Below are 23,737 nucleotides of genomic sequence, written 5' to 3'. Positions count from 1 at the left end.
TGGTCCCTTAAGGAAAATTTGGTGAAGTTCCTAATTGCAGAATCTTCCAAAGAGAAGTGACAAGGTTTCCTGGAGATTTATTTGAATAATTACATTTATAGACTATGTAAATGCTATGTAGTGCACTATGCATACACTCTTAGGTTAGAAAAATCAGAGAAATGAGTTTAATAGAAAAGGAAACTAGACTAAAGGTTCTTTATCTTGTAAATAAAACTACTTTGTTTCCATTGAATACATGTCATTAGATGAAAACTATTTCCCAATATTTCTATCCTTCCCAGAGATCATAGATTTTGTTATTTGAGTTTTACACTATATATCTGCTCATTTAGATTTTAGCAGATAGGGAAGTAGTGTGAGATAGTGGAGGTATCATGAATATTTTCTTCTAATCAGGCAGAACTGGTTTGAATTCCAGGAGTATGATATAAACTGTCTGACCCTGGGTAAATTTCTTAACTTATCAGTTTCCTTGTTTGCATGATGGGAATAATATTACAATATAGACTTGTGCATTGTTGTGAAGATAAGAGATACTGTGTATAATATATCTAGTACAGTGTATGGCACAAAATAGGGACCCAGAATTATCTATGGTTATTGTAATACTTTAAAGCTTAGGGAAAGATCATTATGAGCCCTCAGTTTACAACTGAGGAATCTCAGGACCCAGTGTTAGAATGGCTAATGTCACAAAACCAGCTATGGCATCATTAAGTTATGTTCAGAAGATCACAGTGAGGTACAGTGACTTGCACAGAATCATTTAAAGAAGCATGGAAATTACATGTATTGAACAAGAAAGTCCAGTCTCCCCCACTGGGTATTCACTACAATTTGCTGCCATTTTTCAGAAACAAAAACAAACAAAAAGTCCCCAATAAACAAAACATCCCATGGCTTCTAACTTTTTATGTTTTGCTGTTTTTTTAATCCCATTTGGTAATTGACTCTGACTTTAGGATGAGTGATCTCAAAAGCAAATTTTGTTTCATCTATTTTTAGAATATATTTGGAAAGTAAATTAGCTGTCTTGCAGATTAACATTTACTTGACTTACCTTGCATAATTAAGGACATGTTGGAGAGTCTCCCTATACCTGCAATATGTTGCTTGTTAAAGTCTTAGAGCAAGCTCTCTTTGCTAACCTAGAAATTGTACTCCCTAGATGTACATTTCCATTTTCTACTGATCTACACTTTTTATTTATGAGCTTCTGAATAGAGGGGGAAAATTCAAACTTTTCTTTAAAGATATCCATTAAACAGTTGCTGTCTTTTAAGGGGGAAGGAAGAAGCTGATGTGCATGGTAGTTCTAAAGCAAAAACCAAATTGGGCTTTCTTGAGAGACAAAGAACCTGCAGGAGAACTTCAAAGATGAAATTAGCAATTAGCCATACTCTTCTCTCAATTTTCACACTGTGCTTTAATAACTTCTTGCATGATTTTTTTTTCCTTCTATGGAAGTCCATGAAATTGCCCTGCAGCATTCCATATAATGAGAATCTCACTTCTGATTCACTGACAGGGGTGAGTACTGTCTATATTCAGCATAGAGATAGGTGTCATAGCTAGGCACCTAAGTTTCTGACCAGCATTTTTAGAGAAACTTATGTCTGAACATAGGTTCTGTCATGTGAATGATTTTATAGAGCACTATCAGTTTTTTTTTTTTTTTTTTTTTTGGTACCGGGGATTGAACTCAGGGGCACTCGATCACTGAGCCACATCCCCGGCCCTATTTTGTATTTTTTTTTAGAGACAGGGTCTCACTGAGTTGCTAAGTGCCTTGCCATTGTTGAGGCTGGCTTTGAACTCACAATCCTCCTGTCTCAGCCTCCTGAGCTGCTGGCATTTTCAGGGTTTTTAAACACTGTCAGCATGGTTGAAGGTGATGTGGTGGATATTTAGTGTAACTCGTACATCCCATTCTGTTAAATATTCTTAATATTCTTGTTCACTTGCTGGATTAGGATAGTGAAGTCTAAGCTAGGTGTTCTTAGGACCCTTTGCTGCTTTGGATGAATAAAGTGTATCAGATTATATGGTAAAGGCCACTTTTGGAAAGATAGATAAATAAATCAGGCCAAAGGAAAATATACCACTGGCTATGACAAGAAGAAAAATGTAGTTTAATATTAGCTTTAATAGATGTATAAATTTTGGCATTCTCATTACCGATGCTTCAAGAGTTCATGTAAATCCTGTTCATCAGGACTCTATTATTGCTGCTTTCCAAGCAAAAAAAGCTGCAGTGAACCAATTATTTGCTTTATTTGGAAAAGCTGAGATATTCATTCTCTATGTGGCAGGTTGAATGTGGTAGGTGAGATGAGTGGTTTTCATACTAGAAGCAACTCAGGAGGATGTCAATTTCAGGCACAATACAGGCTTGATTCCTCCCTATTTCTTATGCAGACATCATTATAATACCCACAAAGTTTTAAACCTGTGAAAAAGGTGGCACCCAGCCTGATGTATTTCCTTTGATGATGAGCTGAGTTATTCATTCACTCATTAAATATTTATTGTGGACCTACTATGTATAAGAAATGGCACAGGGAAGAAAGAACACTTTACTGTAGTACTTGGGGGGCTTATGTTCTTCAAGGTAAAATTCATTCCCTTTAAACATCATTCCCTCCCATCATAAATATCACTGAAATTCCTTTTAGGAATATCTGGCATAAATACTAGTTACTTAATTGATCAATAACACAATAAGCACCTAAAGAATATACTGTGCTAAAAATTGGAGAAGTGGGAAAAATTAAAAAAAATATGAGGTATAGTTTTTCATCTCAAGCAATTTCTTTTGGAAAAAAATCTCCCACTCATGAAAGAAATGGAAAACAAAAGAAGGCAAAATATAATCAAGTACTAATTTGATAGTGTAGACACTGTTAAAGAAATTCAGATATAATCGACTGGGGTTAGCTAGAAGGAATTTATGAAAGATAAAGCCTTAAAGAAAGTAAAGTCTTTGGGCTGGGGATATAGCTCACTTGGTAGAGTGCTTGCCTTGCATGCACAAGGCCATGGATTCAATCCCCAGCACACACACAAAAAGTCTTTAAACTTTAGTTGTTGGAACCTAATCCCAACATGGCTAATGTCAAAAGGCTAAAAAGTAACCTCTTAATATTTGAAATAATAAGTGACCATCTAACAAATCAAATACATTAACCTCACTATATTTATTGGCATGGGAAGATATTTATAATACATTAAGTGTGAAAATCAAGTTACAGAATAGCATTGCATAATATGATTCTAAGAGAATTAAAATATATGATGTGCATTGAAAAGAATAAAAATGGATAAATACTAAAACTTTAATGGTTGTTCTCTATAGGCGGTAGGTTTATGGGTGACTATTTTGTTTTTCATTATCTCTTTTCTAAGTTTTCTGCAACAAATGTATATTATTTGTGTAGCAATTTAAAAAATGGTTTCATATGACCCAATAAAATGACTAATTTGCAAAACTCACTAAAATAAATGTACATATGTACACTCATACATCTTGGAGAAGGAACACAGAAAAGTGATTAAATAATTAAGCAGATGGGATAGACAAAAGTTGAGCATCCTTCATATTAGTGGCCTAGACTGGAAATATAATCCAAGTCTACAAAATCATGAAGTTCACATTTGTTCACTAACTTCCAGGCAACCAAACTTGGTCCTTGAAGATTGAGAATAAAATTTAGGACAAATAAGAGTAAGACCAACCTACCACAGAAGGCAAACAAAAAATAGAATTTGTTATCCTAGGGGAGAATACAAGTAGCTTCAAGAATGATCTAGAGCTGGTCGTGGTGGTGCACACCTGTAATCCCAGTGGTTTTGGAGTTTGAGGCAGGAGGATGGAAAGTTCAAAGCCAGCCTCAGCAACTCAGTGAGACCCATCTCTAAATAAAATGATAAAAAAAGGCCTGGGAGGGATGCAGCTCAGTGGTTGAATGCCCCTGAGTTCGATCCCCAGTACTCTCCCCCTCAAAAAAAAAAAAAGATCTAGATAAATTGGTGGGGAAAAAAAAGGTATGTTAATGGTTGTGAAGCAAAAAGTAGGAATGGTAAAGGTCTTTGAGATAGATATACAACACACTTGACAGTGGTAGAAGGTGGGCACAGACCTGATCCCACTCAATGCAAACCACAGAGGAGGGGCCTGAAGGCTCTCTTCTGGGCCAGTTTAACCCTTTAGTTGCTGGACTGCGGGGAGGTTTCAGGAGTTAGTCCCTGGGAGAAGTTAGGAGACAGGAGGTACTCAGAGGGCTTTGGCCAATAATTATTTATCAATCAGAAGGGGAGTGTTTCAATCTTTTGCTATCAATTATGACCATACTAATGCATGTTGGCTAAAATTTCACCATGTATATGCCTATCTTCTGGGATAGACTTAGAGTTGTTTGTCAGAGGCAGAATATTGAGATGGATGGATGAAGTACAGTATGGCAGTATGGCAGTCTTTGGATTTTGTGAAGCCAAATGAAATCTTTAGTTGATGAAAGGAAGATTTTTGTTGTTGTTTTTTACCTCGAGGGCTGTTCAAAGAAGCTTCTGATGCTCTCCCACCATCTCCACAGTGACTCTGGTCAAAGGGAAGGCACTGGTCACCTGTTCCTGCTACCACTTCAAAATTCTTGGACAGATCTTTCGTTTCCACAAGAGACTTCAATTTGTAGACTTTTCGAGTATTGGTGTCTGATAGATACAGCGATTCAGACACTGGGTCCATGGCCAGATAGTATTTGTGAGCAGGGCTTGTGCTAAGAAAGAGAAAAATAAAGTTATTCAAAGCAATTTATCCAACATGCACCCCCTGGGGTCTGCTGTGTGTCACAAATTGAAAAATCTCTTAGGTGAAAGAATTCATGAATCTTCCTGCTTATATAAGGAGGGGACAGATACTTCTTTTTCTTCTCATGGGTCTAGGTATGAAAAAAAAATGTCCAATGTGTACTGCTAACTTGAAATGATGCTAGCATTTTAATATCATCAATTTTGAGGGTAGAAAGAAACAGAGGAGAAAAAAATCCCAGGAGATAACTTTTCTGATACTTTTCATACCCTGTTATCCAATTACCAATTGGGAGACTGCTTGAATATCTCACAGTCACTTCAAACTCAAAAATCCGAAACAGAAGTTATTTTTATTTTTCTACCTTCCCCACCCCTCAAAAACATGTTCTTTTTCTGTGCTTTATGCCTTACTTGGGGACACTGCCATCCTCCTAAGGCTCTTGCTGTCAGTTAAATAGCATGGCCAAAGGTAGAGAAGCATTGCTGGGAGGACTGTGCTGTAGATCCGCAGTCAAAATTTTCTTCTCCAAAGTTCTTTTTTTTAAGCTGATGATCAATTCCCTTATCCATTTTTCTTCTTTCAGGACATCATACAATTGATTATATTTAACTTCACTTAAGGTATAATCCTGATCACAGGATTGTGTAATCACATGCCATCTCTCCTAAAGACAACTTACCTTGACTATTTTGACATTTTTAAACTCTTCAATCACATATGCCCATAGGATCTTATGTTATTTTTGTCTGTATCAATGATTAAGCTCATTCTTTTTGAGTCTTATTAATTTCAGTGTTTTAATTGCTGCAGTAACTTTTGGTTTGAGGATATTTTACTTGAACCTAAGGTTCATGTGTGACTGGTATCACTCAAGCTGCAAACCTGGAAGTCATCCCTGATTCTTCTTTTTCTCTCTACAGGCAATTGTGTCTGTAAAGTAGCTTTCAGAAGCATCCTCTTCTTTCATGCCTCCTGCCATTGCATTAGTTCTAAGTTTCATCATCTCTGGCCTGAAGTATTTTCTATAGTGTGGTATATAGAAGTTTTTGAATATTTAAGCCATTTTCTCCTACACTGCCTTCAGGAGTATTCTGATCATTTGGCTCTCATCTTTAAAAACTTTTAAATGTTCTTGTGTGGTATACAAGGTTTCTCCACTTGATTCATTCTCATATGCCTTTTGAGGCTTTACTCCTTAAGGAAGCCTTCCCTAAATCTCCAGCTTGGGTTATTTGCACTGTGCTTAAGGGGATTATATATTATGTTAAATTATTTATGTGTCAGTATCCCCCCAAATAAACCATGAGAGCTCTGAGAAGAGCAACCTTTTCTTGTTTATCTCTAAAATGTTCAATACCCAGAACTCTGCCTAGCACCTAGTTGACTAAGTGAAAAAGTAGAAGCCACTTTTCTCCAATTCTTTCTCTTCACCATTACTCAAAACCAGCAAAACATCATGTTTTTTTTTAAGTTCTACCTTGTAAATTCTCTAGTCTGCCTGCTCTATCTCTGCTGTCATTAGTTGAAGTCTCCATCACTTCTTTCATCTGAAATATTTACTTGGCACCATTTCTATATTGTGTGTTTGTTTATTAATTTATTAAAATCATTTACTAAGTGCCTAAAATGTGCCCAAAATCTGTGCTATGATCTAAAGACCTACCTTTGTGTAAGATACAATCCCTTTCTTCATGAAACTCACAGTTTAGTAGAGGAGACAGACAAGTAATCAGGTCTGACTGTCATAAATCCAAATATTATGACAGAAGAGGTAGAAAGAGAGAAATGAGCAGAGAGGAGGGAATCATGACCTAGTAGCATCTATTGTGTTGTATTAGCATTATTTTAAAAAATTATTAACTGAAGTTAATACTTTATTGAGGTTTCCTTAGTTTTTACTTAATGCCCTTTTTTGTTTCAGGACTCCATTCAGGATATCAAATTATATTTAATCATCATGTTTCCTTATGCTCTTCTGGGCTGTCACAGTTTCAGAATTTTCTTGTTTTTGATGACCTTACCAGTTTTGAGGAGTATTTTGTAGGATGACCCTCTATTGGAATTTGTGTGACTTTTTCTCGTGGCTAGACAGGAGTTGTGGGCTCTTGGAGGAAGACCACAAAGGTCAAATGCTATTTTGATCAAATCATATAAAGAGTACAAACCTATCAACATGACTTATCACTGATGGGGTTGACATTCACCTCCTGGCTGAGACAGTGTTTCTCCACTGTAAAGGTATTCTTTCTTTTCCACTTTCCGTATTTTTTGCTTTGGAAGGAAGTAACTGTGTACACCCAACATTTGAAGTATAGAGTTATATTCTACTTCCTTGAGGGTGGAACATCTACATAAATTATTTTGAATTCTTCTGAATGGGAGCTTTATCCCGTTTTCATTTATTTAAGAATTCACCAGTGGGGCTGGGGATGTGACTCAAGTGGTAGCACGCTTGCCTGGCATGCGCGGGGCGCTGGGTTCGATCCTAAACACCACATACAAATAAAATAAAGATGTTGTGTCCACCGAAAACTAAAAGATAAATATTAAAAAAATTATCTCTCTCTCTCTCTCTCTCTCTAAAAAAAAGAGAATTCACCAGTTTATTTATATCAATATGGACTCATGGATATTTATTTTATACTTTGCATTAAATCTAATGCTACTTTATTTTGTTGCTCAAATTGTTCCAGCTTTAGCCATTCAAAGCTCTTCTGTTGGCTCATGTGCCCCTTTGCCAAATTTGTATAAGTGTTGATTTTTTTTGATAGCACTTCCATACATTCTGGCACTATAAAATGTTCTACCGAGTCATCTTATACACTTCCTGCCCCAATCCTAGAATCAGTTATTTCTCCAAGAATCCCTAGTTCCTTGTATTGGAGAATAGTATTAGAAGCCAATATCTGGAGGCATATGTAAGCACTATTTTTGCCACACATCTCTCATTCTCTCCACCTACACTGTGAGCTCTTTGCAGGCAGGTACCATATTCACCTTTCTATTCTTAGTGCCAAATAGAGTGCCTGACAGATTTGGTGTTTGGTAAGTGTTGAACTAAACTGGACTGTGGGACATGAAACTAAGACATAAGTAAGTTTAGGCCTTGAATACTTAACCAGCAATATGGAGGAGAGAGGGTCAAAGGTACCTTTAAAGACTGGTTTGTTCTTAATTGTATTCAAAATTGCATTTGCCCTCTCAAGCATATTTATGTATGTTAATAATAATAAGCCTGGAAAATACTAATGGGATTCAGGTTACAGTTTCTATTGGAAAAAAATCAGGTTCAGTTGGAATACTTGATTTTTATCCAATTACCTTCGTCAAGTAAGATAATCTGGTAGATTCCAGGAATATCTTCAACCCTGGAACCACCATGACAGGTGCTGTAAATACACTGAAAAAGGATCCAACAGACTCCAGGCTGATTTGGCAATTTTATCAGACAAGGAATCTCTGTAGCAGAGACTTCTTAAATAGGGGTTTGAGTGAAAGTTTTTACATTAGTTGAATTTTTACCTGCAGAATAAAATTTCTCCAATGTGCTTAGATCTTTCTAGAATAAAGAAGGAGTCACAACCATTCCCCGAAACAACTGTCAATACTTTGGTAGCCAGTTTGTGGAGTTTCAGCTAAGCCAGATTAATCATGCTTTGTTTAGAAAAAGCCCATAAGCTATTTCTCTAAGAGAAATGTTATCCACACAAAAGTACTTTGGAATGCATTACATTCATTCATTATTGAATATCTCCAATGTGCCTCTGAGGGAAGTTAGAATTAGCATTCCCCTCAAACCTCAGCTGGGGAAACCCAGACACATAGCGGGGCTTGCCCAGGGTCACTAACAAGACTGGGCCTGTAGTAAGATTAGATTAGATTAGATCATGTGTGACTATGTGTGACTATGTGTGTAATATTCCATCAGAAATTGTTCTGAAATTGAACAAAAATCAGTGCTCTTGCCTTCTGAGTAACATGTCTTATTTTGCTCAGTGAGGATTTTCTCTAACTTATGTACTAGCATTTAGAAAATGTAATAGCCCACCATACCAAATTCAAATCTGATTAATGTTATTTTCTTGACAGCCAACAGTCAGGACATTCCCTATATTGGTATGTAATTTCTTGCCATTTCATGCCATTGCCCAAGTGCACTTCAGCTCTTTTGAAACTGATTACTTTCTACTTTCTGAAAACATGCCATACTTTAGAAAGAAAAGCCACTGTGCTACATTCCAATTTGCTATAATCCCTCGTGTCTAAATACATATTGCAATTTGAGAAATGTGAAGATTACTTTTATAATTAGGGTGTTAGACTTATTTTCACCTTCTGGTTAGTTTTACATTCAACCAGTGTCCTTCAACTTAGCAAAGATCACTTCATTCATGCTAGTTAAAATCACATAGATTGTTAAATGGGCAATTAATGCTTACAATTAATACTGTGCAACACTTTACCAGTAAGCAATTTGACAACCAATTTAATTTGCTTAAGGAATCAGTTATGCCAAAGTAGTGAGGCTGATCTCATGCATTGGCATTTAGGAAATGGCATCTCTCAAACGAAATCCAAATTATAAACCCTATTGGTGCCATTTTGATGACAATCGGCATTTGGGAGTGAATAAATTCAGTTTTCTCTTTTACAATTTCAGGAATTTAGAATAGTTTTAACAAGTTTAATAAAGAAACAAATTGAATAAATACTCATTATGATTAATTCCAGAGCTATGTGACAATGATGGTAAGTGGTAAACAGTTATTTCAGAATTTTCCTATTCTTTGTGGTGGGAAGAAATAGAAACCATAAGGTTATACCAAAGAAAGAAAGAAAATTCTTCATAAGGTCATCATACACTTGACAACTCCATTTCTGGATCTAGGGAGATTGCTGTATTATTCCTGTCTCTACCTGCAACTTGAAAACAGCCAATCTGTTTGAACTTACAGACTAATTTGTGATATCACCTTAGGGAAATATGATGAGACTTATGACCTTGCTTTACCATGAAGTACTGAACTGCCAGATTTCACTTATCTTGTTTTCTTTTCAGTATGTTCTCTTCTAGCAAATTTCTACTTAGTGGTGGAGTCCTGTTCTTTTGGAAGACACTTACCTGCATCATAATTTCCATAAATTCACTTTCACATCATTTCTTTAACCTTATTTAAGAAGCAAAATTTCCATTAGCACATTATTGGGAGGTGGCCTCTTAGGCAAGGGGGGTTAATAGGCAGCTGCCCGTGTCATTTACTTACCTATGTCTGGTATCTCTGTTTCTAGGGTGCACAAGGTATCCACGAGTGGCAAGTAAAAGCAAATAGAGAGTCATCAGTATCGTTCAACAATTCAAATCTAACCAGACACACCAACTCCTAATTCAGTTTGTTATAATTAGGGAGACTCCACAGGCATCATTTAGTCAGGTGTGCAACCCAAAGTTGACCCAATCTTCCAGGCTTCTTTTCCTGACATGGTGTCAAAGTGATTGTTCCAACTTCTAAGGCAAGTTTCTCAAAAAGTTCTCCCTGGACCACCTGCATCAGAATCACTTGAGTTCTTATCCATGTGTAGTTTCATGGTGCTCTTCCTAGTCTTACCATATCAGAATTCTGATATGGGGGTATGAGCCTGGGAATTTTATTTTTCACAAACTCAGCTGGTGATTCTGATACAGAGTTAGTCTTAAGAACCGCTGTACATGTATGAAGACATGAATTGATGTGAGCATACTTTATATACAGAGATGTGAAAAATTGTGCTCTATATATGTAACAAGAATTGTAATGCATTCTGCTGTCATTTATTTTTTTTAAAATCAATAAAAAAAGAACCACTGGGCTAGGAGCTGAAAAATCAGTGACTGCAAAGGATCTAACCATTCTAGGCTCTGCTTTGATGGCCAAAATAACCCTATCAAAATGTGAAATCATTGTGTTTTATAATCAAGTCAAGTGCTGGACAGGCAAAAACCCCTTATTAAATTTTAGAGGTAAAAATATGAATATCTGTGTGCATCTTCCTTAATATTAAAAAACTTCTTAATGGACCAGACATGGTGGCATATGCCTGTAATTCCAGTTACTTAGAAGGCTGAGGCAGTTAGATCTCAAGGTTGAGGCTAGCCTGGGTAACTTAGTGAGACCTTGTCTTAAATAAAACAGAACAAAAAGAGTTGAGGATGTAGTTTAGGTGTAGCCTGCTTGCCTGGCATGTACAAGGCCCTGGGTTCATTCCCCAGACACACACGCACACACTATTAATAAGTTGAAAGTATGAGGGTTTTCTCTTAGACCACAACAGGATGTCCTTAGTATCAAAACTGCTGCATCAATAAGCTGGGAATGGTGGTGCACACCTATAATCCCAGCAGTTCGGGAGGCTGAGGCAGGAGGATCCCAAGTTCAAAGCCAGACTTGGCAACAGCAAGGTGCTAAGCAACTCAATGAGACCCTGTCTCTAAATAAAATACAAAATAGGGCTGGGGATGTGGCTCAGTGGTACAGTGCCCCAGAGTTCAATCCTTGGTATATCATATGTATCAACTATTAAAATTTTGTGTCTTTCAGTCATCCATGCTCAAAGGGGTAATTGGGGTGGGAAAACCAGAATTGTCAGCCCAGACTAAGCTGAACCCTTTGGAGGTCCCTGATCCATGAACCTCTTGGCATATGGTATTGCCTAGGGCATTTCACTCTGGGACATGGTATGAGGCTTCTTACATAGAGGACATAGACTTTACAGGCCTGCCTTTGGGTCAAGTGTGCTTGGAATTAAAAGGCTATGATGATCTGTGAAATACAGTCATTTTAATTTTAAAATCCTTTTAAATCTGGCCTTTATATCATTTTGAAAATGTGAAGATAACAAATCTTTTAATCTAAAGTAGAAAACATTCTTGTTCTTTGGAACACTAAAGAAAAAGAAAAGATCCAAAATTATTTCATTTGAAATTATCTGCTAAAATGAATTCAACTCTTTTGAAAAAGAACCTTTCTGGGATTTTTACTAGCTGGGCCACAGGTCAGGGTCCACTGACTTTTGTGTTTCTCTGGCCCATCTCAAAAGGGTAGTATCCTGTGGGTTGACAGGAAGGTCAAGCTGTAAGGATACAGAGCTCTGATTAGAAACCCAGCCTCAGGCATTTGCACCTCTTTCTATTTTCTTTGTCTCTTAGGCACTTGCTTGTTTTCTAGGCCTCTAAATTGTAAGATGAGAGTATTCAAGGCTGGTTCTCTTCACTATAACATAGTTGATCCTTCTGAAGGAAGTGTAGTTGTGAAAATACTAGAAGGACCTCATTAAAACATGGTTTCATCTGCAATAGATTTTTATGGCACAGAACCATTTGTGTGGCTACAAAGGGTTTTGAAATTCTTAGGTGATGGCAAGGAGTAGGGAGGGGGATGGTTTGATTTTCTTGCAGCTGCCAATAATGTCATTGTGAATTTGGAAAGATGTCCCATATTATGCAGAACAGCTTCTCTCATTAACATCTCAGAGGGAGGAAGTGAAAATGATGGAATTTATTTCCAGTGTGTGACCTTGTTCTGTCTCAGAATTACTTTTAGTTAAGGATTTAGGATTGAGAGCCACAACCAAAGTCAGCCTGCTGCGCAGCTAGCAACTGATTACACACTGAGGTGCTAGTGTGTGAGCTCTTCACAAAAGCCTAGGCCCATCAGTGGGCATCACCACCTGGCAACTGAGTGACTTGAAGCTTGCTATGAGTTAGGAGGAGAAAGGAGTGGAATCACAAATCTTTTTAAAGCAAACAATGCTCCTAATGATAGGGTCTCTGAGTTGGTCTTTGATTTTCTCAGAATCCAAATGATGGAAAGGGCCATCTACACTTCTTTTTTAATTTAAAAGAAAATTAGTAAGTCATGATTTATGTACCATGAAATTCACCCTTCTAAAATATGCAATTCAACAATTTCCAGTATATTCAGAGAGTTGTGCAACTGCTACCATCATCTAATTCCAGAACATTTTCATCACCCTGTGAAGAAATTCTGTACCTATTTGCTGATAATTACTTCCCATTCACCCTTCCCTAAGTTCCAGGCAACCAAAAAACTGATTTCTGTCTCCATGGATCTGCCTATTTTGGGTATTTAACATAAATAGAATCATACAATATTTGCCTTTTGTGCCTGGCTTCTCTCACTTAACACAATGTCCCATTTATTCTTTTTATATTTTTTTTGTGAGGCAAGTTACAGAAAAGAGGAGGTATACCAACTTTGGTGCTACTGTCTAGTCAGTTGGCATCAGGAGAGTTTGAATGGCCTGCTCTGTGGTAGCTGTAGTCCTTTACTTGTTCTTCATGATGTTCTTGACTTCCTTCCTCATTCTTGGCCACAAATATTTGGTGTTGAAGAATGGACTGCCTTCCCTGCTCATCTTTCCATGGTTTTCTTTGAATAGCTGGTGTCTGCTCTTCTTGTCACTGACTTCACAGCACTCCCTAGTCTATCAACTTTTATCTAAGACTACCTTCCCCTATGATTTGGCTCTATCCCTCACCCTTATCACAACTTACCTGTCTTGCGTTTTAGAGTCCTGCTTTCAGCTAACAGTCTCTTTGAAAAGTAAGCTGATAAATGAATGAGTATTGAAGGACTAATGGATGAGTTTAGTTTGAGGGGCCACTCTAAAATAAGTTATTATATTGGGAACTCTTAGAAACATAATGTATCAACTCAAAAGATCCCAGCTGTTAGAGTGCAAATTTGGGACACTGTGGAAGACCTGCAAAAATGTTTTTGGGTGAGACAGAAGGAGCCTCTGAGTGCTACTGTTAACACAGATCAAGCTGGGGAAGGAACCACTTGTGTAATCTAAATGTAGTATTTCTACTATTTGTAGCTTCAGTGCTGTGGATAAGAGAATGGTTTTTGGACATTTCTCAGCTATTTGCAGAGCTCTCCAAAGCCCAGGTTCTATTTGTTCCTGCAGCAGAGTGCTCTACAAGTTCCACTGCCCCTCAGCATACTAACTGGCCCTAAATGGGTGCTATTCCAGGTCTACTTCATTTCCAGTCAATGACAGGAGTCAAACACTGAGAACAATATAAGAAATATTAACCAATCACTGGAAAAGAAATAGTAAAATCTCAGGAGAAATTTTCATGTCACATTGACATTTGTCGAGTCCAAATTACTCAAGGTACCAAGAAGCAGTCTCTTATTTTTTCTCTTTCATTTTTAAGGGAAGAATAAAATAAATATCTAGAGACTAACATAATACTGAACAATAGCAGCATGAGGATTTTATAAAGAATAAATCACTTCTAGTCATGCTTAATAGGTTTTCTAATAGAATTGTGAAATTAGAAGATGAGAGGGGAGCAAGGGGATGTTACATATTTGAATTCTTGCAAAGCACTATTATGGTGTCTCCTATTTTTACTTATATAATTATCCCTGTTAGTTTTAGAAAACCAAGAAGTGGCCCTGAGGCCATGATCAAAGAAAAAGCAAGCAGTCATAAATGATGAGAAATGGTTGAAAGACTTAGGGATGTTTGAACTAAAGAAGAGAAAGCTCAGAAAACTATGGCAGCTCTCTTCACACTTGTGAAAGTTTGTGAAGTGACTTCTGTGCTGCTTCAGATGCTAACATTTGCCTCTACTAAGTAGATGTTTCATGAAGGCAGATTTAAGTTGAATATAAGGAAGAAATTATTAATGGAGTAATCCAAAGATGAAATAGGTTTTCTTGAGAGGTATTTTAGCTTCTTTTTATTGAAAGGGACTAAACAAAGTAGAGATGACAAACTACTATCACTTTTGTGCTAAAGAAATGTGTGTGTGTGTGTGTGTGTGTGTAAAGTTTTAACATGAGAAGCAAATCCCTTAGGGAAACCAAGACCTGAACTATTGCACAGAAGAAAGAATCTATCTTTAAAAGTCTTCAGAAAATGTGTTTTTGAAACTTCTTTAGGTTTAATTGCATGATTTTATAAGCTTCTTTATTATCTTATTCTATATCCCACTGTTATGGTTTGGACATGAGGTGTCCCCAAAAAGCTCACATTTGAAACAATGTAGGATGGTTTAGAGGTGAAATGATTGGGTTGTAAGAGCCTTAACCTAATCAGTGAATTAATCGCCTAATAGGGATTGACTAGGTGGTGACTGAAGTCTGGTAGGGTGTGGCAGGGGAAAGTGGGTCGCTGGAAGAGTGCCTCTGGAGGATATATTTTGTATCTGGTGAGTCAACTCTCTTTCTACTTTCTGATCTTCATGTGAACTACTTCCCTTGTCACACTATTCTGCCATGATGTTCTGTTTCATCCCTGGCCCTAAAGTATAGAGTCAGCCACCTATGGAGTGAGACCTCTAAATTGTGAACCCTCAAATAAGTTTTTCCTCCTTAAAATTGTTCTTGTCAGGTCTTTTGGTCAACAGCAACAAAGAAAAAGCTGGCTGAAACACCTACACTGAAAGGAAGCATTAAGATGTGTATTAAAGCACTAAGTTGTATATTTATGGATAAAATCTGCTGGAAACAGCCAAAGGGTTATTATAGGCTTAAATAACATAAAATATTGTTTCTCTAGGCAGATTTCTAATGATAATTATATCATTGACTTTTCCTTTCCTTCCTTGTTCAGCTAGTGAGTGACCAACTAGAGGAAATAAATGAATGGCAACCAACCAACAAATATTAAATTATTTCTTAGGTCAGGTGAAAGAAGCTTAATTGGGGATACTTTGAATTGGCAGGGTTGAGGATGGAAGAATCTAGTCTTCTAATTTTTGAAATGTCAAGGGGCATCTGTAATTGTTCAATGTGGCCAAAATATTGAATAAAAAGATAGCAGAGAAGGAAATATGACAGGGAATCCATTAGAACCAAACTTTATGTCCTCCCAAAATATCATCGAACATTGGGTTGAGAACTACCCATCTGTGCATCTCAGTACAAGTGAAACCGATACAAGTGAAACCATATGAGACATGTAAGAAGACACTGAACTATAAACCTGAATTCAATTTTATGGATAAGGAAATAGAAGACGGAGTAATTAAGTTTCATAATATATAATCTGACAAGGGTCAAGATCTAGAAAGTTCTCTATCCTTTTTTTGTTATAACTTGTTAATAATATTGTCCTTCCATTTACAACTTTGAATATAAGCAACAATACAATGACTCTATTAGTATGTGTTTCCAAGGAAACAGATGATTCAACCAAGTAAAATGACTAATGTGCATGGGGCAGGGAGCATTCAAATTAACTGATTTTAATAACAACAACAAAACTGGTACAGAATAAAGTTTTTACCTAAACACAATAGAAACTAAATAAGTATTAAGGTTCTTAAGATATCATGGTCTTATTAAATCAACTTATTTCTCCCTAGGAAACAAATCTGAAAATATTATAAAGCAAATATATAAATCCACCAATATATGAAAGATTCAGTGTACACATATAAGCTACTGATCAGGATACATGCTTTAAAAAAAACAGTGAATCTAATAAGAACTATATTAGTTTCTGGGCAAACATGACAACTAATGTATGCTGACATAAACTAGTTTGATGGTTTTGATTATAGTCAAATAGGGAGTTACCTGTCAGTTAGGTCAAAATGATCACACATATTCAATCAGCTTTTTTCTCTCATGGCCAATCACAGGAATGTTGGAATAGAGAAGGGAGAATTGCTTTTCTCCTTGAACTTACTGCAGGATATCTTAACTATGACAGCACTTGGGTGGGGATTCAAGGGAGGGAATAACACAACCCTGTAAATCATTATGTGCGATTTTGGGTGATGTGTATTTTCTGAAAGGGCCTATATCCTTAAATAGATTCTCAAAGAAGTCTGAGACTAACAACAACAACAACAAAATAAACTTCTTTAAAAGATCCTAATTCAAAAAACCAGTTAATGAGACTTATGCTAAGTGAGAGGTCTTTCATGTAGGAGTTTGTGGTGTGTACATGCCTATGTATTTGAAGATCTGTGACAATGAGAGAAAACAGTGTTGTAGAGTAAGAATGCATAGAGGCATTAGACAAGACTTCAGTCAGAAACTAATTTTTCTTTATACTGAGAAAATAACTTTACAATTAAGGTTCAAGATATTCTATTTCATACTTTAAATGACTTTGTGTTGAAGGTCATAAGGACTAAAATGCAAATTTGTGAACTGTTAAGGATCCTTGACCAAGAGAGAATCTCATCAATGAATGACAATTGCTCCACCTTATATAAATTTACATTTAAATTACAAAGGAAAGACTAAACTTAGCTGGCGCTTCTTTATATTATTTTTTTAAATTTTACTATCTTTAATTTTAATATCTTTCCTTTGAGGAGTTAGCTACATAAGGACTAGATATAAAGGCTTTGTAGGGTGAGCTATTTAAGCTCAGTAAGACAAAGTCTTTGTCTATCTGACAACCAATATCTGCATGACTGGAAATGTTCAGATGTTGAATGAATTGTTCAGTGCTCCCATCCATGTTTGGAATCATGTAGACAGAACACCCACCGGGTTTTCAAAACAATGTAGAACGTTGTACAAATCATTTCCATATCCAGTCATACAATTATTTTGGCCTTCCTGTTGACTTTCCAGTAAGTAGGTGCCCAAAGAATTGGAAATGACAAGTCCCTAGGACATCTTGAGGTACTTGAACCCTTGATTAGGGTAGGGCACTATGAATTAGTACTTCTCTATACTCTCTTGATGTGCTTTGTCTTTATGAAGTCTTAACTTTACAGTCTATTTTTATTAGCCAAGGGATTTAACAGCTTTCTTCCCTATGACAGTGTTTGCAATTATAATTAAGAAATGTATTAAAACTGGAGTGAATTAATGTGAAAAATGGATGGGGGCTTGGGACTAGAAGATTTCCCCAGCTAGGTGTGAAGGAATAACTCAGTCTGAGAAAAGGGAGGTAGGTTTCTTAGCAAGCATAAGAATCTGAAAAATATCAAGGAATATCCTTATAAATTCAAATTTCCATGCTAGCGTGAACATAAGTATTAAATGAAAATGACCGGAGGCTTCTCATGTATTTTGACAGGCCTTCACAGTTCTCTGTACAAACAAGTTGCTCTATTGATGGGTCTGCTTTCCCAGTCACTATTTTGGAGGTAATTGAGGAGATGTCTGAGGTAAAAATTGTTTGATGGTATAGTTCATAGGATAGCATCAAAATCTTCTGGAATATTGAGAAACTGTTAGTTTAAATTTCCAGAGGCAAAAATCAGTGATAGAGCAGTCATAATCAATTAGAAGGAAAGCTCTACCAATTTACCCAGGGAGAGTAATCAGATTTGTTTATCCCTAACAAGATGGGGGTATATGCTTCTCTTTTCTTAGACTCTAAAAGACATATATTGTGTCTTATAGCCTCAGAAAAGGTAAAAATAAGACGATTAGGCCACGGTCTACTTAGTTGTAATCTTTATGTAAAGTTGAGGATACAGAACATCAAAAGGTATGAATTCCTTACAAAAGGTGTCAAAATTCTTTTTAGTCTCAAGAAATCTAAGGGTGAATGCTTTGCTCATCGTGGAGTTAAGTTTTTAAAGATAAAAACCTAGTTCTTTCCTTATCAGGCCATGAAAAAAACAGACTACCATTTCATTCTTTATTAAAGGACCACTTCAAAAGATTGGACCCAGAGAATTTAGAAAGTTTAGCTTTTGGACATGGTGATACCTCTACTTGTCAAAATGGAATAGATATTTTTATTAGTCTTCATAGGAATCAGCAATGTGGGTCGGTGACTTACCTGACCACTTGAAAGTATTGAGATCAATGTCAGTGACAGCAGAGTACATAGGAAAGGCACCACATACAGGTATGTCAACACTTCCTGGTTCTTCAAAGCAGTGCTCAAAGGTTCCTTCAAATAGGAGGAGTGGGCACGTTGTCTATTGTTCCTATTCCTGCATCTTAACTCAGTGCTACAATACAGGCAACTGCATTTTCTGCTCCTTCTGGCAATATTTTGTCTCTTCATGTTATCTTAGTCTTGCTTTTTCCTTTATCCGCTAAGCAAACATAGAGATTAGAGGAGACTTACCTTAATTCCAAAATACTAACGGAGTTTCCCGAGGGAAATATTCGCCTTACAAAATTGAAGTCACCAACATACACACTGCCATCAGGGCCAGAAGCTAAGGCAACAGGAGCAAAGAGTTTGTTGTTGTGGGCTGGACCATTGCAGTTGGTGCAAGCTACACTCCTTTGGTGTCCATTACCCATTATGGTTGATATGACTGGGGGCTGCTGGGAAATGAACATATTTTCTCCATTTCCTTTATGTATGATTCCTAGACACAAGGAAAAAATTAAAAAGAAAACAATTACCACAAAATAATTTCAGCTACATTTAAATTCCTCTCTCATTGTTCAAAACAGGAAGGAGCTTTGGCCTGGCATAAAAAAAAAAAATCTGAGAGTGAAACAAATTGCCTTGGTTTTGTTTAACTGCATAACTACAACAATGCATCTCAGTTTGTCTATCTGTGAAGTGGAAAAATACAATGAGACCCTTTAATGCTGATTCTGAATACCTCAATAAGGCATTCAATGACTAACTTTTAGTGATTGCCTGTTCACTGTGGGCTTTGTGCATCATCTATGGCTAATTTTTCATCTCTGGCCAGCTTTCTACTGATGCTGGCACACACCTGTCTGATTTCAAATTACCTTCACTATGCAACTGGTTTTTGAAAGGAGAATATCAGTCAATTTTAATATTAACTTCAGCAAAACACAATCAGGAAGGTAATCTACTTTTGTGAAAAAGGAAAGAAATTCTACTGCTAGAATGCACTTCAAAGATACATGAAAGGGACTTGAATTTTCCACTCTTTTAGACCATATCTCACTATCATCAGTGCAGGAAACAGAGATACTGACTTATGAAAATGTTTTGCAGTCATTTTGTTTGGGCAATCTCATCCATACCCAGAGTTTTAACTCTCATCTCTGTATGTCCCAAATTTCTCCTGTCCAGAGTTATTAACTGGAATGCAATTTCCTACTAGATCTCTTTATTTGGATGCCCCACAGGTACCTCAAACTTGAAAAGTTTCAAGCTGAACTCATTATTTTTCTGTAGCCCCTACCAAATCCTGCTCTTCTTCTCATGTTCCTTACAAATCTATGAGTGGTATTTCTGTCATGTAGTTACTTAAATTGGAAATCTGAGCATCACCATGACTCATTTTTTCCTCTCATTCTCCAAACCTAATTAATTACTAACTCCCATGGAGCTTATCATCTAAAATGTATTAAAGTTATTTTTTTCTTCCCCATTCCTACTATTAGGGCTTTAGTTCAATTTTTCTTAACTTCTTGGTTTCCTGGTCTCCATTTCCAAACTATTCTTTACACTACTGTCATAGAGATTATTTCAGTCCGTGGCTTCAAAACTTTCAATAGTTCCATATCCCCTCCAGGATAAGGGGCACAGTCCTTACTGTTAAGGCATACAAAGTCTTTCATGGTTTGGCCCTTGTCTACTTCTTCAGGCTCTTCTCTCATTACACTCTCATTTGTATCTTCAGATTCAGCCATAGCAAACTATTTACAGTTACATCCATACATTTCCTTTCCTTCCTGCTTTTGTACATGTCATTCCCTTTATCCCTTTATCCTGAATGTCCCCCTCATCTTCTCTGCTTGGGGGACTTTTTTTTTGGTACCAGGGATTGAACTCAGGGCCACTCTACCACTGAGCCCCATCCCCAGCCCTATTTTGTATTTTATTTAGAGACAGGGTCTCACTGAGTTGCTTGGGGACTTGCTAAGTTGCTGAGGCTGACCTTGAACTTGTAATTTTTCTGCCTCAGCCTGCCATGCCACTGGAATTACAGGCATGGGCCATCATGCCTGGCTGCTTGTGGGAACTTCTACTTCCTTCAAAGCTCAGCTCAAATCTGCCCCAGTGCTCCATCCAGGCAGAGTTAGTCACTCCCTCCTCTGTGCGCCCATAGGTTGTTTTCTGTAGCTCTATTATAACACTTACCACATTGTATGATACAGTTTTCATTACTTCTCTATCTTCCCCATTAGAACATGAATGAGCTCCTTGAAGACAGACCCTCTGTCTTACTCCTGTCTGTATTTTAGTGCCAATCCCTGTGGCCAAGTCATTATAAGTGCTCAGTAAATGTTGAAAATAGGCTTTGAGTCTCTTGTAGTTTCCTTGTCCAAATCCCAATGATTTTGCAAACCCGCTGAGCCTGGGCAGAAAATCCAAGGAACAAGTACTGCTGTGCTAAATAGCTTAAGTCAGCCCAGAATGAGCCAGGGCAGGTAAAACATCCATGTTGTGAGAAGGTATGCCAATGTGTCAGACCAACGTAACTGACAGCAAATAAATGAATGCAGTTATACTGTAGAGCCCTATTTTTTTTTCTCCCTTGCTGCCTGCTATCTATCTCCTCAGAGTGCCTGTTACTCTCCCTAAACATTTCCTGAAATTTCTTCCTCAGTTTTTCCCCCCAACTTTTTTTGTTCCACAGACCTATGACAGAAGCTGTTGATCACTGTGAAGTAGAAACATTGCTGGTAAAAATAAGAGGGCAAAGCATGCGTACCATGGCACCAATATATACTTGGAAGGGGCCTTCCAGGAAACAAAAATCCTCTCTATCATATGGTCTTTGTATTTCAAATTTCAGTAACTTTACTTTCCCTCCCAGGGTGATTTCTAGCTACTTTTCAACATCTGATTGGCAAAAGCAGCTATGAATTTATACCCTAACAAACTGCTCTTTTATTATAGAACTAAGAGATATCTTGAGGACCACTAATTTCTTATTATTTTATTAATAACTTGTTAGTTACTAAGGAAACTTCTCACTATTTAGAATAGTTAATTAAGTAAGACTAATAGGATTGAATTTCATTTCCCAAAAAAAACATTTAATTGCATTGTGATCAATATTGCAATTTAAATGAACAGGAGTAAGTGAATGAGAATTGGAATGACAGATGCACAACATTGTTGAAATCTCCTAATGATTGCTAACTGAATATCCTACCAATGAGACTATGATATGTTCTTTAATAAATGAGGAAACCACTGTTTAGAATTTTAGTATTTTAGCAATGCACTATAAGGTATATTATTCAAAAATCTTTTCAATTATTGGCTTGGAAATACCATATTTGCTATTAACATCTATTTTCACAGGTAGATCTCCATTTTTTTATATCAATATAACGGTATAGTTAACAATTACCCTCAAAATGACATGTTATTACCAGGCTCCTGGCAATTTAAAAACTAAAGATGGCTATTCTAACACATTCTTCTAAGCCTGCAATTCTAAAACTCCCCTTTTCGATTAGAAAGCCTAGTACTCCATCAAAAAAGAAGAATGATTAAAGGAAATAAAACATAAGGCAATGTACTTTCTGATTACATCTCAACAATTGATGTCTTGCTTTCATGCCAGGTACTAAAGTGCCCATGTACTGAAATTACCATTCCTGTTTAAAGCTGAAGCAATCAAAACGAAAATGGGCAAACCCCTTTTGTATTGCCCTGGAAAAATAGATCATTTTGAAGGGTGTTTTTGTTGTTTCAAGAATCTGTTTAACCTTCCATTACATAGAACCAGGCCATACCATCTAGCAACAATGATTTAACACCAATTCTTCTGCAAAAGGTTGCTCTGAAAATATTTTGTTTATGTTCCTTGAAATCTTGATCAATTACTGCTGCCTCCCTTCCAGTTTATTCTGTCACACATGCTCATTTTGAAAACAGAATCAAATGATCCTAGGACAACACATATTATTTATATGAAGGCCAACTTCCTGCTAAGGATTGGGTGTCTTGTTTATAGTCAACAATGAAACTCCACTGGATGAGGCCTACTGCACATTTCCCCTCCTAAGCTTTCCTTTTCTTTGCCTAAAAGCTAAGTGTGTTGTGTAATAAGGTAAGCACACTTTTAAACACACTATTCATACCCTCCTGCTACCTTGCTCAGAACTTCTTTTGAAGCTTATAAATAAGTCTGAAATAAAAATTCCCCTTGAAAACCAGTGGGTGGTGCTTTATGCTGATTTCAAAGAAGAAACCATTTTTCAGACTTATGAACAACAAGGGACACAATACATATTTTTCCTACTACTTGACTGAGAGGATATAAACACAAACTAGGAGATATGCCAGTGTGATCAATGTCAGTTTACTTCCTCTCCCAGTAAAAGCATTTGTCGACAAACTACTGGTCTATCTTGGAGGCTAAGTTAAAGGAAATTCTTTACCCATTTCAGACAGATGACAATGCCCAGTTAAGTACCCTGAACTGTTCTTTCTAATAATTTTTAACACTCAGTTTGTAGGAAACACTGGGGAATATGTTTGATTAAAAAAATACTAAACAAGTAGCTAAGCTCTGTAAGTAGATGATTCATGTGAACATTTTCTCATAATTTAAAAAAAAAACTAAGTATTCTTGAAGGGAATGAATATGCATTCTCTATAATCACTAACAGGGTATATTTTGAGGGAATGATGTTGAAAAACTCATGTTCTTAGTGTTTTTATCTCAGTGAAAGTAGGATCTATCTATCTATTGGGCATAATATTTGGAAACAATTCTCCACAACCAATGGTTAATTGTCAGGTAAATATAATTGCTGCAACTGAAATGACAAATGGTCTGAAAACACTGCCTACTGGAAACTACCTACTGCATAATGATTTGGGAGCCAAAGAAAAATTGGAGAATAGAATGGCAGCAGACATCCAATCTAATTATAGGTGTCTTTTTAACCAGTGAGAGGAAATTGGAGGAAGATAGATTCTTGTTTCTAATCTACTATCTGTGTCAGATCAAAAAAGCAGGGTGCCTAAAGAGTTAGGCTTTTTACAGAGAGTGGGGGGATTTGGAAAGATAGTGCTTTGCCT

At 36.7% G+C, this 23,737-nt stretch overlaps 1 protein-coding gene across 3 annotated transcripts in view; it reads right to left on the bottom strand.

The window, feature by feature from the left end:
* Tenm1 (teneurin transmembrane protein 1) overlaps positions 1–23,737 on the bottom strand; it is an 815,224-nt gene that overhangs the window by 106,005 nt on the left and 685,482 nt on the right. For all 3 annotated transcript variants that reach the window (XM_058571492.1, XM_046468616.2, XM_046468598.2), the window contains 3 exons: positions 18,881–19,130; positions 10,078–10,098; positions 4,546–4,778 (listed from right to left, as the gene is read on the bottom strand). In XM_058571492.1, coding sequence (XP_058427475.1) covers positions 4,546–4,778; positions 10,078–10,098; positions 18,881–19,130 — 504 coding nt within the window. The remainder of the gene's footprint in view (positions 1–4,545; positions 4,779–10,077; positions 10,099–18,880; positions 19,131–23,737) is intronic.

The sequence above is a fragment of the Marmota monax genome, unplaced genomic scaffold (genome assembly GCF_021218885.2).
Source record: "Marmota monax isolate L192 unplaced genomic scaffold, Marmota_monax_Labrador192_F-V1.1 WCK01_AAM20220418_F8-fsc00054, whole genome shotgun sequence".
Lineage (NCBI taxonomy): Eukaryota > Metazoa > Chordata > Mammalia > Rodentia > Sciuridae > Marmota > Marmota monax.
The sequence above is the reverse complement of the archived record's forward strand: the minus strand, read 5'-3'. Positions and strand labels throughout refer to the sequence as shown.